At 40.2% G+C, this 15,861-nt stretch overlaps 1 protein-coding gene across 1 annotated transcript in view; it reads left to right on the top strand.

Moving 5' to 3' along the window:
• The first annotated feature begins 389 nt into the window (after positions 1–389).
• LOC121387746 (acyl-CoA 6-desaturase-like) overlaps positions 390–15,861 on the top strand; it is a 36,446-nt gene continuing 20,974 nt past the window's right edge. Inside the window, exons 1-3 of the mRNA XM_041518947.1 lie at positions 390–714; positions 12,247–12,342; positions 15,192–15,389. Of these exons, the coding sequence (XP_041374881.1) occupies positions 529–714; positions 12,247–12,342; positions 15,192–15,389 (480 nt within the window). The 5' untranslated portion in view covers positions 390–528. The remainder of the gene's footprint in view (positions 715–12,246; positions 12,343–15,191; positions 15,390–15,861) is intronic.

Below are 15,861 nucleotides of genomic sequence, written 5' to 3'. Positions count from 1 at the left end.
GGGCGCATGGACGTACCCGTGCACCCCCCCCCCCCCTCCGCCACCCCACTGCGCACACCGTGACATAACGCACGCACCCACCCACTGTGGCTTCTTTATATTATTATTATTATCTTTATTGCTAATATTTTTTACGTTTATTATTATAATTTATTTCTCTATTTTATCGTTATTTATTATTATTATTATTATTATTCAGTTACTGAGTAAGTTTTACGATCAAGTCACGTTTGATCTTGGCGACAACAGAAATTCTGTTATACGATTATCACATCAAGGGAGATAACAATGTAAAAACAAGGTGAGTTTAGTTTTTTCCTGTGTTTTGATTGGCTATTGTGAATGACGCGACTGCCGCGGTTAAAGGTCAGGGGTCGAAAGGGGTCGAGGTCAATAGAACAGCCGTACTTTGAGCACATTTCAGTGTTTGGATACGTGCTTATTGCAGCATTTTTATTTTGTACCGGTCTTCTCATGTATTAATAATTTTTCGAAATTGTTGAATTGGGTTTTCACAAAGGCACAGTTATGTGTCGCGACACTAAAATAGAAGACACGTTGCCAATTTATTCGTTGGACGAAATCAGCAAACACAACTCGAAGACTGATCGCTGGATCGCAATCGATGGGCTAGTGTATGACGTCACACAGTGGAGTCGGCGGCATCCCGGGGGTGAGAAACTATTGGCAAATCATGCGGGGGAGGATGCCACGGTATGTTTTGATGATTATTATTTTTTAACGCTAATTTTATCAAACTTAGAAATTGATCATTTAAAAAAAATCCTTATAAAAATATTTTTTAAATTAAGAATTAGGCTAAAAGTAAAATAGGGTAAAATGGCCTTAGAGTTAGAATGCATCTTGATTGACCCAGCGATTAAAAAATTGTAAGAACAATTTCTGATCTTGTTTAAAGCTGCAATCATCCCATAGGCCCATTGGGGGGGGGGGGGGGGGGGGGGGCACAAATATGCTACCCCATCTCCACTCCAGGATCATCTGAGGATGAAATTGTAAGTTGTATTTTGTATCAATAAAGATAAAACATGGCTCGTGACCCCCACCCTACCCCATTTGAGATTAGCCCACCCCCACCCAGATGTCATTCCTACAGTATTATATTTAATCATTTAGAATTTATATTGATATTTAAGTTGTGTGTCATCCACACTACCTCCCCCGCACCCCGGATATAAAGATACATTTTATTTGCAAAAAAATTAGGTATGATAACCAATTATTCCATTTTACGTAACCCATGTAAATAATAGACCCCTGAGAAATGAAAATTTTTGTAAACCATTTATGGGTTACACAAAAACAAATTCAGGTAGCCCATTTTGTTTTTGCGTAACAGTCATGACCATGTAAATGAAAAATTGCTGAGGGTGGCCGCTCATGTCCGACCATTCGCCAACATCAGGCCGATGATGCATGCTTGCTGGGTGTCATAAATACAATGTACGAACAAAAAACGGTTTACACAAAACTATATTTACGCGAGCGACGCGTGAACGAAACTATCGCTCTCACAATTTTCAAAGGCCTGAAATAATTACCTAAATTTAAGCATGAAAAATAAAGTAGTAGTACAAAAAAGTTGTTTGGTTCTGGTTACCGGACTTACCCTAGATTTTTGGTGCCGACCCTATACTTTTTTTTTAACCTTTTTTCCTTTTGTTTTTTACCAGTTTTATTTAATTATCCATTAAAATCAATCCTAAATTTCGTCGATTCTAAAAACAACAACTGCAGAGAGATGCCACGAGACCTGGAACACTGTGCGATTTTACATATAATCTTTAAGCTTCCCAGAAGTTCCGAATGAAAAGCTTACGATATTTAATGTTTCTGCCAGAAATTTATGGGTATGACGCTATGGAATCGATTGCAACCACAGTCAACAGGAGGTATGGAGGGCCTCCTCAAGAAAGAAAATGGGTTGGGGTTAGGGTTAAGAAAATCATACATACAGTAATGACAAAAGTAATTAATTTTGTCAAAAGGTTAACTTTAAAAAAAACAAATCTGCAAAAGATTTGGGTATGGCGCCACGTCCGTTTTAGCCTCTGGCAGAAACCCTGATATTGAGAACCATTCGGCTGATTCACAAGTTCCGAGTCGTTCCGAATGAATTCCGAGAACAATGGTGTCTTCCAGTTCCATTTACAGAGTAGAATATTATGAAATGTATACACGTATAATATACCTGTATGCTCATGCTGACCTCCACTGATTCATTACCTTTGTCAGATTTCATATTTAACTTTTTTCCAGTGAACAAATTATAGTGTTATTCAGGGCTCGAACGGCAATTGCCGTCGTTGAGATATAAATTGCCGTAGGTAGAGTGCATCACCTTTGGCACTTTTGTGCCGTCTGTAAAGCAGCTCAACAATGGCGAAATATATACACCTGGTGTACATAATCTGCCAATATTTAACATTTGCACATTTAAAAGATGTCTACATATAACACGATGGCCTTTCAGTCAGGTTTATTTACTGCAAATGTCACTTTTTAAAAAAATGCCATAGGCAGGCTCAAAATTGTTATCGGAGGACTGTTTCACCCATGGCAATTCTTATAAAAATTGCCGTGGGAGACAAATTCTTAAGTTCGAGTGCTGGTTATTTTAGTGTCATCGTAGTTTAATTATTAGACTTGGGTGGTGTTTACATTACCGATTGTGGTTGGACTAGGTTTGGACATGTTTTGTTTTTTTGTCTCGAAAATAATTAATCATTCTGATTAGAGTTTGTATTGTCAATTGCACTGTAACACAAAGAAAAGAGCTTTTAAAATATTAATCTGGAATACTATTCAGCAAATATTAGCTCGAAAATGGGGGACCTTTTTTAAAAAAAATAAAAAGCTTTTCCTACCTACATGTACCTACCCTAATTGTTTTTAGCATGTAACAGGAACCAAACATTTTAATTTTTTTACTTGGCCTTATCCTGTGCATTTCCAAATTAGCTAATTTTTATACAAAATGGCTACAGCATTTAAAATGTTCCTTAATGTGACGGAACATGCTCTTAAATTTGTTTTCGCCTGTGGCGATTTTAATTGTGTTAGAGGGCCGTGTGCAGTTTCATTGCACTTAAGCCCAGATGGGCAACTTGTTACGTAATACTTCTGCGCGACAGTCCTCGATCGGTACGCCTAATACACTCCCAGCCAGGTGCGGAGGCCATGTGGCTAGTAGTTACGTAATATCTCCGGTAGTGCTGTTTATGGCCAGGAGATTGCTCGCGGTTGGCGACAGCCAGACTGACGATCAGAGAGAAACATACCGACTCTAGTAGAGGTAGAATATGAGATGATACGTGAGGTACCGCCTTGTACCCCCAGGCAAAATCCTGATTTATAATAAATAGCTAGTGTTTTAGAGATATCGAGGAGAAACATTTGGAAGGCGTCCAGGGGAAACGTTGTCCGTTTGGACTGGTAAATATATTATTTCTGCTCAGTGTATAACCTTGATGTGATTGATGTGACTTTAAATATTTTGATACTGTATTATACCAATATTCTTTAGACAGTGTCTTCGGTCATCTGACGAAGTAAATCGTAGACTTTTTGTTCTAACATTATATGAGTATTTGGTAATATAAAGCTTAGCCAGTCATCCTAGCGGACCTAGGTACACTGTAGGTTATTGTCTTTATTGTGATAGGTACCAATATTAATTCTGTGTCACAAGGTTACTGAATGAGTAGTTAGGGTTAATAAATAATTAACCAGTTAGGAATGGTGTTGTAATTCCTTTATTAATTAACTTCTCCTGGAAGCGTTTCTCAATTATCACACGTGTGGGTGTGGTGTAACGGTGAAGTGATTCGCATATTGTGTAACTAGACACCTAGAGATCAACTAATTAAGTGATCAGTTCTGGGTTGTTATTATTGCTGTTATTAATTATCTACTACGGCTGTACATTTGTCAGCGTAGATTAATACAGATTCCAAAGTGTATTGTGTTTTTGTTGTGTTTCTAGTGAGCTAAACGTGCTATAATAATATATACTTTATATAAGATCGTATCTCTGATCATACCTAGAGACGAGCCATACTAGGGTTTAACAGCCTGTTACAGAGAGATCTAATAGATATACAGTTAGGAGAGATATTTTGATAATCGTGTTTTATTCAGTTATGGGAATTATAGAATCCCCGTGACAGGAGTAGAAAATTGGGGCGCTCGTCCCGGATCTGAAACGGGACATGCATATTTTAAAAAAGTATTGTTTGTAAATGGGGGCTTTATAAATTATGTTTACAAATTTACCAGAAGTAGCACGTTGTTCACTAGAAAATTAATTAATAATAAGTGCGTCATATCTAAACATGGATAAGAATTTGCTGGATAGGCCTACGCTCAGTGTAGTGGAGATTAAGCGAGCACGTAAGGCCGAGTTAGTTGAAATCGCGGGTGAGCGAGAAATTGATTTAACATCAGCTAAAACCTTAGGTGATATAAAGACAATTATTATCCAGGAAGTTTTTGGTGATAGGCCTGTTATGGAAGACAGTGAGATTGTTCCAGAGATAGAGATAAGTGACTTGAGTATGGAACAACAGTTAGCTTTTAAAAAGCTTGAGTACGAAAGAGAAGAACGTGCATTAGATAGAGAGAGAGAGAGAAAGAGAAGAGAGGGATAGAGAGAGGGAGAGAGAAAGAGAAGATAGAGAAAAAGAAGATAGGGATAGAGAAGATAGAGAGAGGGAGAGAGAGAGAAATAGAGAAGATAGACATAGCGATAGAGAAAGAAGAGAGGGATAGAGAGAGAGAGAGAGAAAGAGAAGAGAGGGATAGAGAATTCCAGTTAGAAAAATTAAAAGTGGAACATGAGTTAAAGTTGAATACTGAAGAAGTTAGACGTGAGGCAGGAAATGGTTTTAACATGTCGGAGGCTTATAGATCAGTGCCTGTATTTGACGATCAGGAGGTAGACATGTTCTTCCAACTTTTTGAACGGGCCGCTAAGCAGCTAAATTGGCCGCAGTCTAAGTGGACATTGTTAGCCGTGTCTAAGTTTAAGGGGAAGGCTAGTATAGCTTATAATTCATTGAGTGATGAGCGAGCAAGTCAGTACGACCTAGTTAAGGCTGCAGTGTTGAGGGCTTATGAATTACGACCTGAGGATTATCGTTTACGGTATAGCGAGTTGAGAAAAACGCAGGGTCAGTCTTAGGCCAAGTAAAAAAAATTGTTTGGTTCCTGTTACATGCCAAAAACAAATAGGGTAGGTAGGTAGGGAAAACATTTGTGTTTTTTGTTGTTTTTTTTCCCCCCCATTTTCGAGCTAATATTTCCTGAATAGTATAGCAAATTAATATATTAAAAGCTCTTTCTTTGTGTTACAGTGCAACTGACAATACATACTCTAATGAGAATCATTAATTATTTTCTATAAAAAAAAAACATGTCGTAACCTAGTCAAACCACAATCGGTATTAATGTAAACACCACCCAAGTCTAATACTACACGGTAAGGTTATAAACTACGATAACACTAAAATAACACTATAATTTGTTCATTGGAAAAAAGTTTTAATATCAAAGGTCTGATCCACAACATGGTTACACCCCCTCACAACTACAGCAACAACACTGATCTTCCCGGCCTATTTCATTGCCAGTATTGCAGTAACAAAATGTACATCATGAACACAACGAAGATGTCAATAAAAATTAACAAAATAAGTTAACAAAAAGATCTCCATACTAACTATCCTCATAGCAGAGATATCAAAAGAAAACAACTATTTTCAGGAAAACAGTTTCCCTTTTGGTCGTCCATAAGGACACTGCACAGTATCTTTGCACTGTTGACAAAGAGGTAAAAACAGGTTTGTATTTTTGCTTTTAAAGGTCTGATCCACAACATGGTTACACCCCCTCACAACTACAGCACTGCAGACGCTATTAAATGTGAAAAGAGTTGTCATTTCTTAAGGTTTTGGGTACTACCAGTTCATTTCAAATGCCATGGATATCATATTTAATAATAAATACAGGGGTTATTTGTCAAACAAATGCAAAATATTGATAGAGTTGATGTCTAAATATTTAATTTAAGTAATCTTTTCAGCATAATCAGCTATTTTCATGTTTACTCTTTATGTTTAACATTGAATCGTAACTCGGTATTTCTAGAAGTTCGATTACGTTTTAGGGAATTCCCCTACCAAAATAGACTGGACATTTGTATCATTCTGCTTTTTAACAGTAAACTAGCGTAACATTTTGAAGATTGGATTCACAAGTTCCGAGTAGTTCCGAATGAGTACGAGAACACGTCCGAGAGCATGTGGTGTCAATGGCGTCTTCCATTTACAGAGTAGAATGTCAAAAATGTGCTCATTCAAATCAAATAATATTACACATGTATTTAAATCAATTTCAAATGAAACGACATTCAAGGAATCGGAACACCTCGTCACATTCCGCTACGCTTATATTTCGTGGTAATGTACAAGGAGTTCCGAATGGCTCTCGGAAGCTTTTCATTTGGAACTCTTCGGAAGTAAAATTGCGCGAAGTGTTCCGGGTCTTCTGGTAACGAGATCTTGGACTGACAGATCTCGTGGCATCTCTCTGCAGTTGTTGTTTTTAGAGTCGACGAAAATTAGGATTGATATTAATGGATTATTAAATAAAACAGGTGGAAAAAAAAGGGTGGGGAAAAGGTTAAAAAAAGTTTAGGGTCGGCACCAAAAATTTAGGGACGGTCGGGTAACCGGAACCAAACAATTTTTTTTACTACGCTTTATAGTGAGTTTGTGGCTAAGAAGGCAGGGATGTTTGATAAATGGGTGGTGTCTCATCAGGTAGAGTCATATACCGAGTTACGGGAGTTGTTGATCTTACAGGACATTAAAAATGGATTACCAGTTAGCTTACGGATTCATTTAGAGGATCGTGATGTCAAAAAGATAGAGGAGGCAGGCATAGTGGCAGATGATTACGTGTTAATACACAAAGCTCAGGCAGTACCGGGTAGCTCTTTACATCAGGGTGATAAGAAGAAATTTCAGCCAGGTTTTTCCCGGGAAAGTAACTATCGGGGAGAGTCATCTAGTTGGTCAGCTAGTCAGGCAAGGAATGCACCTGGTGGGCAAAGTAAGGATAGACCTGCATTATCAGCCAATGCACGAACTTTTCGTCCACAGTGCAGTTACTGTAAAAAGGATAACCATCTTATCGGAGACTGTTTTAAAAGGAAACGCGATAATGCGCAAGTGGTCGGTTTAGTGAGGTCAGCTCCGTTAGCGAGAGAGTTAATGGTTAGTCCCATGGCAGAGAAAATAAACCCGTATGTGTCCACGGGTATGGTTTGTGATGTGAAACAAGAGTTGTGTCCTAAGCCAATATCAATCTATAGAGATACCGGGTGTAGTCAGAGTCTGATAACGCAAGAGTGTTTAGCTGGTATTGAAAATTCAGACATAGGACGTAGTTTGGTTTTAACCTCGGTTACTGGAGAAAATATGGTTGTCCGGTTACATAAGGTTTTCTTGTGTTCGAAGTTTGTGACGGGACCAGTCGTTATGGGTGTTGTGAAGGACTTGCCTTTTGAAAACATAGGAGTTTTGTTGGGTAATGATTTGACTAGTCAATGTTGTCAGCCGCAATGTGACCAATTGTTAATTGAAGACAGCCCTTTACCCATAGAAGAGTGTGAGGTTGATGAGACTAGATATCCTGCGTGTGTAATGACTAGGGCTATGGCCAGTAGGTTAGCACGTGAGCCAGAGGATATTTGTGATTTGTCTGATACGTGTGTTAGCCATGAAATTGGAGTGGATGAGGTTATCAGTAATATGGTAGATAAGTCAACTGAGGAATTAAATGTGGTGGAACCTGTTGATCTCCCGCAGAGGGTAAATGAACCAGTTGTGTTTGATAGAGGGGACGTACCTTGTAATAGACAAGAGTTAATCCTAGAGCAGGGGGCTGATCCAAGTTTGTTGGCAGCTCACACTACATTGTTAACTGAGGGTGAGATGAAGGATCAGATGTCAGGGTATTATATGGACATGGGAGTGTTAATGAATAAGAGTGTGGAAAAGGTTGTGCCTGATAGTGAGGAATGTGTGACAAGATGTAGAATTGTGGTGCCTTCTAAGTACCGTCCGTCATTGTTACTGTTAGCACATGAGGACGTGTTTGCTGGCCACTTAGGGCGGAATAAAACTCATAGTAAACTTGCCTCAGAGTTTTATTGGAAGGGAATGTTTGCAGATGTCAGTAAGCATTGTATGTCATGTCATGTGTGTCAGGTTGTGGGCAAACCAAATCAGCTAATTCCTCCCTATCCCCTGCAGAAGGTTCCCATAGTTGGGGAAGCCTTTTCAAAAGTGTTGATAGATGTCGTGGGGCCATTACCGAAAACGCGTTCAGGCAACCAATTCTTGTTAACAATTATGTGTTTAACTACGCGCGATTCCCTTAAGGAAGGTTACTGCGTCGGTTGTAGCTAGTGCGCTGCTTAAGTACTTTACGTACACAGGTTTACCAGGTGAAATTCAAAGCGACCGGGGTACGAACTTTATGAGCAAGTTAATCCAGCAAGTACTGTCTATGTTAGATATACGACAGATTCGTTCTGCTGCATTCCACCCTGAGAGCCAGGGCGCCATAGAACGTTTCCACCAGAGCATGAAAAGTATGCTCCGCTGCCATTGTTTCGACAATGGTACTGACTGGGACCAGTCAATTCCTTTCGTGTTGTTCGCAGCACGGGATGCTAAGCAAGAATCCTTAGGATTCACCCCATTTGAGTTGGTCTATGGGCATTCAGCCCGAGGCCCTCTCAAATTGGTAAAAGATAGTTGGTTAGACAAGGATAATGCCGAAAACCTGCTGATTTATGTAGGGAGAGTTAGAGATAGGTTGTGGCAGGCGACCGAACTGGCTAGGAAGCATCTGAGCTATGCTCAGAGCAAAATAAAATCAGTGTTTGATAGGAAGGCTAAGAGTCGGGAATTTAAACCAGGGGATAAAGTGCTGCTGTACCTTCCCATTAAACGGGGTTCATTACAGAACAGGTATTTCGGTCCCTATGTTGTGCACAAACGGGTTAATGAGACAGGGTATGTGATAAACACTCCTGATAGGGTTAGGAAAAGTAGGTATTGTCACATCAATTTGCTAAAAGGTTATTTTGACAGACTGCCGATAGTTCCAGTGTTGCCTGTCCAAATTGAGAGTCACTCAATTTCCTGTGATGACGTCAAGACTGCGGACATCAAATTAACCAACAGCCAGATTCTAGCAGACTTGAGTTCCTATCTACAGCACCTTGACAGCCCCCAGCGAGCAAAGCTGACTACGTTGATACAAGACAATGTTTCCATTTGTCAGGACTTTCCAACGGTTACCAATACTTTAATCCAGGATGTGCGCTTGGAACCCAACGCTACACCGATTCGACAGCATGCCTATCGGATAAATCCTGTAAAACGTGCGGCACTAAAAAAAGAGATAGATTACATGTTGGAACACGACATTCTGGAACCATCAAACAGTCAGTGGGCATCACCTGTTATTCTGATTCAAAAGGGAGATAACAGTTTCCGGGTGTGCGCTGACCTACGTCGCGTGAATCAACTCATCAAGGCAGATGCCTACCCTCTACCCCGCCTTGACGATTGCATCGACCGAGTTGGACACGCGCAATACATCACCAAATTGGACTTACTGAAGGGTTTTTATGCCATTCCGTTAACGGAGGAAGCTAAGGACATTCTGGCGATCATCACACCTGACGGCCTCTTCCAATTCCGAGTCATGCCGTTTGGTTTGAAGACTGCCCCTGCTGCCTTTCAAAGGATGATGAACCAGGTGTTATCTGATTTAGAAAACGTCAGTGTGTATCTGGACGATGTGGTGTTAGCCACCGACACTTGGGATGAACATTTAACCGGGTTACAACTAATATTCAGTCGCCTACAGAAAGCTAACTTGACTGTGAACCTGGGCAAATGCGAATTCGTGAGAGCTTCAGTGACCTACTTAGGTCATACTGTCGGACATGGTTGCGTCGCCCCACTGCAGGCCAAGACACTAAGCATCAGCCAGTACCCTGCACCGACCAACCGTCTTGAAGTTCGCCGGTTCCTTGGCATGGCCGGTTATTATCGTCGTTTCTGCGCTAGATTTGCGACGGTAGCGGCCCCCATCACCTCGCTACTAAAGAAGGAAACGAAGTTCCAGTGGTCAGATGAATGCGAGAAGTCATTTAACCGTCTCAAGCAGATGCTCTCCTCGTCTCCCGTGATGGCAGCACCAGACTACCGAATGCCGTTCAAGCTAGCTGTGGATGCAAGTGACGTGGGAGCTGGAGCTGTGCTGTTCCAGGAAGACGAAAATGGACTGGACCATCCTGTAAGTTTCTTCTCGAAAAAGTTTGACAAACACCAGGTGAACTATTCCACTATAGAGAAGGAAGCTTTGGCCATGGTACAAGCTCTGAAGCATTTTCAGATCTACGTGAAATCGGCAGTGCACCAAGTGGTGGTCTTTACTGATCATAATCCGCTTACTTTCATTCACAGGATGAAAGCCACCAACCAGAGAGTTTTGAGGTGGAGTCTTCTTCTGCAAGAATACCCAATTACCATTGAACATATCAAGGGCACATCCAATGTAATCGCTGATGCCCTGTCCCGAAGTTGAACGTTATGATAATGTGTTGACATTCTTTATTTCTGTTTTGTTTATATATATTTTATTTGTATACCAGGGACTCAGAGACTCAGTGTGATTACTGGTAGTCACCTTATTATTACATGTGTTATAAATGCCCGTATGCGTCGGTTAACGCACCTTTTTGTTTAATGTAGTATATTTCCCTATTCCTAGAGTAGAGGAAATATCCCTTTTGAGGTGGGGGTGTGTGACGGAACATGCTCTTAAATTTGTTTTCGCCTGTGGCGATTTTAATTGTGTTAGAGGGCCGTGTGCAGTTTCATTGCACTTAAGCCCAGATGGGCAACTTGTTACGTAATACTTCTGCGCGACAGTCCTCGATCGGTACGCCTAATACACTCCCAGCCAGGTGCGGAGGCCATGTGGCTAGTAGTTACGTAATATCTCCGGTAGTGCTGTTTATGGCCAGGAGATTGCTCGCGGTTGGCGACAGCCAGACTGACGATCAGAGAGAAACATACCGACTCTAGTAGAGGTAGAATATGAGATGATACGTGAGGTACCGCCTTGTACCCCCAGGCAAAATCCTGATTTATAATAAATAGCTAGTGTTTTAGAGATATCGAGGAGAAACATTTGGAAGGCGTCCAGGGGAAACGTTGTCCGTTTGGACTGGTAAATATATTATTTCTGCTCAGTGTATAACCTTGATGTGATTGATGTGACTTTAAATATTTTGATACTGTATTATACCAATATTCTTTAGACAGTGTCTTCGGTCATCTGACGAAGTAAATCGTAGACTTTTTGTTCTAACATTATATGAGTATTTGGTAATATAAAGCTTAGCCAGTCATCCTAGCGGACCTAGGTACACTGTAGGTTATTGTCTTTATTGTGATAGGTACCAATATTAATTCTGTGTCACAAGGTTACTGAATGAGTAGTTAGGGTTAATAATAATTAACCAGTTAGGAATGGTGTTGTAATTCCTTTATTAATTAACTTCTCCTGGAAGCGTTTCTCAATTATCACACGTGTGGGTGTGGTGTAACGGTGAAGTGATTCGCATATTGTGTAACTAGACACCTAGAGATCAACTAATTAAGTGATCAGTTCTGGGTTGTTATTATTGCTGTTATTAATTATCTACTACGGCTGTACATTTGTCAGCGTAGATTAATACAGATTCCAAAGTGTATTGTGTTTTTGTTGTGTTTCTAGTGAGCTAAACGTGCTATAATAATATATACTTTATATAAGATCGTATCTCTGATCATACCTAGAGACGAGCCATACTAGGGTTTAACAGCCTGTTACAGAGAGATCTAATAGATATACAGTTAGGAGAGATATTTTGATAATCGTGTTTTATTCAGTTACGGGAATTATAGAATCCCCGTGACACTTAATTTAACCACATTTTTATAATTTTCAGTGAAATACTTTATTTAATATATCCAAAAATTGGTTAAACCAAAATTAGATTTGTGTAAGCCAAAACGGATCATTCTCGAGGCCTGATATGAACATTAGTTGGATGTTAATTAAATCATTATCTTAATAATTTTTCTGTTTTAGGATGCTTGGGTTGCTTTCCATGACAACAAGGAGAAAGTTCAAAAGTACTTGAAATCGCTGCAAATTGGGGAAGTCCGACAAGAAGACCAAAAAGAAGTATGCAGCAGATATTTTTGTTAAAAAAAAAAAAAAAAAAAAAAAATCAGGGACACAAACTAATGATTGTTCACTCACCCTAGGCTAGCAGAAATCACTAAAAAAAAACCCAACCCCAAAATGATAATAAAACAAGGCTTCTAGAATTTTTGTTAAATCCACTAGCCATGGGATAAGTAATTTAAAACATTTACTAGCCACGATTAAAAATCTACTAGCCCTACTTTACTTTAAAGTAAATACAATTTTACTAATAGTAATAATCAGATATGTTACCTGAAGAGGGAGAAAAGAGTTTAAAAACATTAAGATTTGGGAGGAAAGCGGGGGGACAGAATATTCATATTTACACAATAGACTTAAATGCAGCATTGGACAACTTTTTTTCACTATGTTTTTCAGGCATGGTAATAGTAGTTATTCACTAGCCCAACATTGAATATCACTAGCCACGGGAGTGGGGCTGCCATAATCTAGAAGCCCTGTCAGGCATGGCAATAGTAGTTATTCACTAGCCCAACATTGAATATCACTAGCCACGGGAGTGGGGCTGCCATAATCTAGAAGCCCTGTCGGGCATGGCAATAGTAGTTATTCACTAGCCCAACATTGAATATCACTAGCCACGGGAGTGGGGCTGCCATAATCTAGAAGCCCTGTCGGGCATGGCAATAGTAGTTATTCACTAGCCCAACATTGAATATCACTAGCCACGGGAGTGGGGCTGCCATAATCTAGAAGCCCTGTCGGGCATGGCAATAGTAGTTATTTACTAGCCCAACATTGAATATCACTAGCCACGGGAGTGGGGCTACCATAATCTAGAAGCCCTGTCGGGCATGGCAATAGTAGTTATTTACTAGCCCAACATTGAATATAACTAGCCACGGGAGTGGGGCTACCATAATCTAGAAGCCCTGTCGGGCATGGCAATAGTAGTTATTTACTAGCCCAACATTGAATATCACTAGCCACGGGAGTGGGGCTGCCATAATCTAGAAGCTCTGTCTGGCATGGCAGTAGTAGTTATTTACTAGCCCAACATTGAATATCACTAGCCACGGGAGTGGGGCTGCCATAATCTAGAAGCTCTGTCTGGCATGGCAATAGTAGTTATTTACTAGCCCAACATTGAATATCACTAGCCACGGGAGTGGGGCTACCATAATCTAGAAGCCCTGTCTGGCATGGCAATAGTAGTTATTTACTAGCCCAACATTGAATATCACTAGCCACGGGAGTGGGGCTACCATAATCTAGAAGCTCTGTCTGGCATGGCAATAGTAGTTATTTACTAGCCCAACATTGAATATCACTAGCCACGGGAGTGGGGCTACCATAATCTAGAAGCCCTGTCTGGCATGGCAATAGTAGTTATTTACTAGCCCAACATTGAATATCACTAGCCACGGGAGTGGGGCTACCATAATCTAGAAGCTCTGTCTGGCATGGCAATAGTAGTTATTTACTAGCCCAACATTGAATATCACTAGCCACGGGAGTGGGGCTACCGTAATCTAGAAGCCCTGTCTGGCATGGCAATAGTAGTTATTTACTAGCCCAACATTGAATATCACTAGCCACGGGAGTGGGGCTACCATAATCTAGAAGCTCTGTCTGGCATGGCAATAGTAGTTATTTACTAGCCCAACATTGAATATCACTAGCCACGGGAGTGGGGCTACCGTAATCTAGAAGCCCTGTAAAAAGCCTGTGGCTTCTCCTCTCAGGATAGACCAAAGATGTTGCTGCATGCACATCTCCAAATAACAGCCACGTGGATTTTGAGTCTACCCTAGTTAAGGGGGTATGGATGGGGAGGAGGTGTCTATTCAAGGGTCAAATTATTTATTTTGGGGTAGACTAGTAAATGTTTCTATGCTACTAGTCCCCAGACAATGGAAATATTCCTTTATTTCCTACCCCTGGTATTCAAATCCAGAATATGGAAATATTACATGAGTTTCTCAAAATTGCAGACCGTTTGAATTTAACAACTGCACCTGTGGCAAATGCCTTGGTTGCCCTCCTTCAGGGCTTCTAGATTATAGTAGCCCCACTCCCATGGCTAGTGATATTCATTGTTGGGCTAGTAAATAACTACCATTGCCATGCCCGACGGCTAGTGATTTGTTTTTGCCAAATGCATCATTTAAGTCTTATTTTGTAAATATGAATATCTTGTCCACCCCCACCACCCAATCTAAGGGTTTTTAAGCTCTATCTCCCTCTCTAGGTATTATATCTGAATATTACTTAAAGTAGGGCTAGTTAATTTTGAACCATGGCTAGTAAATTTTTAAAATCACTGATCCCATGGCTAGTGGATTTTTGTACAAATTCTACAAGCCCTGCCTCCTTGCTTGTCATTGCATCTAAAAAATCGAATGTTATCGACGACAAGAAAAATGTGGTGCTCCATCTGGTTTTCCATATATATCACATACATGTATATTCTTAATTGTTAAACATAATTTGTTACAGAATTAACAGTTTGGCAAAATACAGTTTGTGAAAGTCTTGTATACATATGTTGATGTGGTATTGATTTTTAGTAATTAAACACACCAGTTTCGTTTTAATGCCTCTCCAACTTGCCTTGGAGCCCTAATTTGTGTTATTAAACACTTACCATGCCCCCAAATACAACCCCTGCAATTAAAAAAAATTCTGCAGTGAAAAAGAAATCAAGTATAGTCCACAACAAAAAAAGTGTACAGACAATTTAAAAAAAACCTCCACAGCATGGCATGTTGCCATAGGGAATTGCAGGGGCTGGAAATGGAAATGTCATTCATCATTATTCTAGACTATTTGGCACTAAGCAGAACTCTTTCGTTGTTTTACAGTCGGAGTTGGATCGTGACTGGCGCGAGCTCCGGAGGAAGTCTGAAGAGATGAACCTGTTTGATCGGAGCGTTCCATTCTTCCTCGTGTACGGGGGACAGATCTTCTTCTTCGAGCTTCTCGGCTGGCTCACCCTCTACTACTTCGGCACTGGCTGGATACCGTACATTGTGAGCGCCCTCTTCCTTGTCACGGCACAGGTGAGTTAACAACAAGACAATTTAAATGTTTTGGAATCTTTTAAATTCCATCCAGAATTAATTGTAAAGTTTTTAAAAGGCTTTGACTTCTATACAAAGTACTAAAATTTACTTACCTTGATTTTTGTATTGTATTATACTTTTCCCCACAGCGCCTTACACTGCATCTTCATAAATCAAGGCTAATATTCGTTCCTCGTATTCAGCCTTGATACATGTCGTCAAGAAATCGTGCCACAAAATGCTTAAATTTCATTGGATGCGATGAGATCTGATTGCAACGAATCGCAACGCTCCTAATAGATTCCCTTGTTATTGTAAACAAAGATGGCAGCGTCAGCGTCTGGCGGTTAATTTTTGATATTGCTTTCAAGATTGTCACATGTTACCGATGCTGTGATTGGTCAGCGATGTCATCGTGTAAGGGACATAATCGGTGTTACAAATTTTCTTCCAATAGAGGGCGCTAGTA

Source organism: Gigantopelta aegis, chromosome 13, assembly GCF_016097555.1.
Source record: "Gigantopelta aegis isolate Gae_Host chromosome 13, Gae_host_genome, whole genome shotgun sequence".
NCBI classification, from domain to species: domain Eukaryota; kingdom Metazoa; phylum Mollusca; class Gastropoda; order Neomphalida; family Peltospiridae; genus Gigantopelta; species Gigantopelta aegis.
The sequence above is the reverse complement of the archived record's forward strand: the minus strand, read 5'-3'. Positions and strand labels throughout refer to the sequence as shown.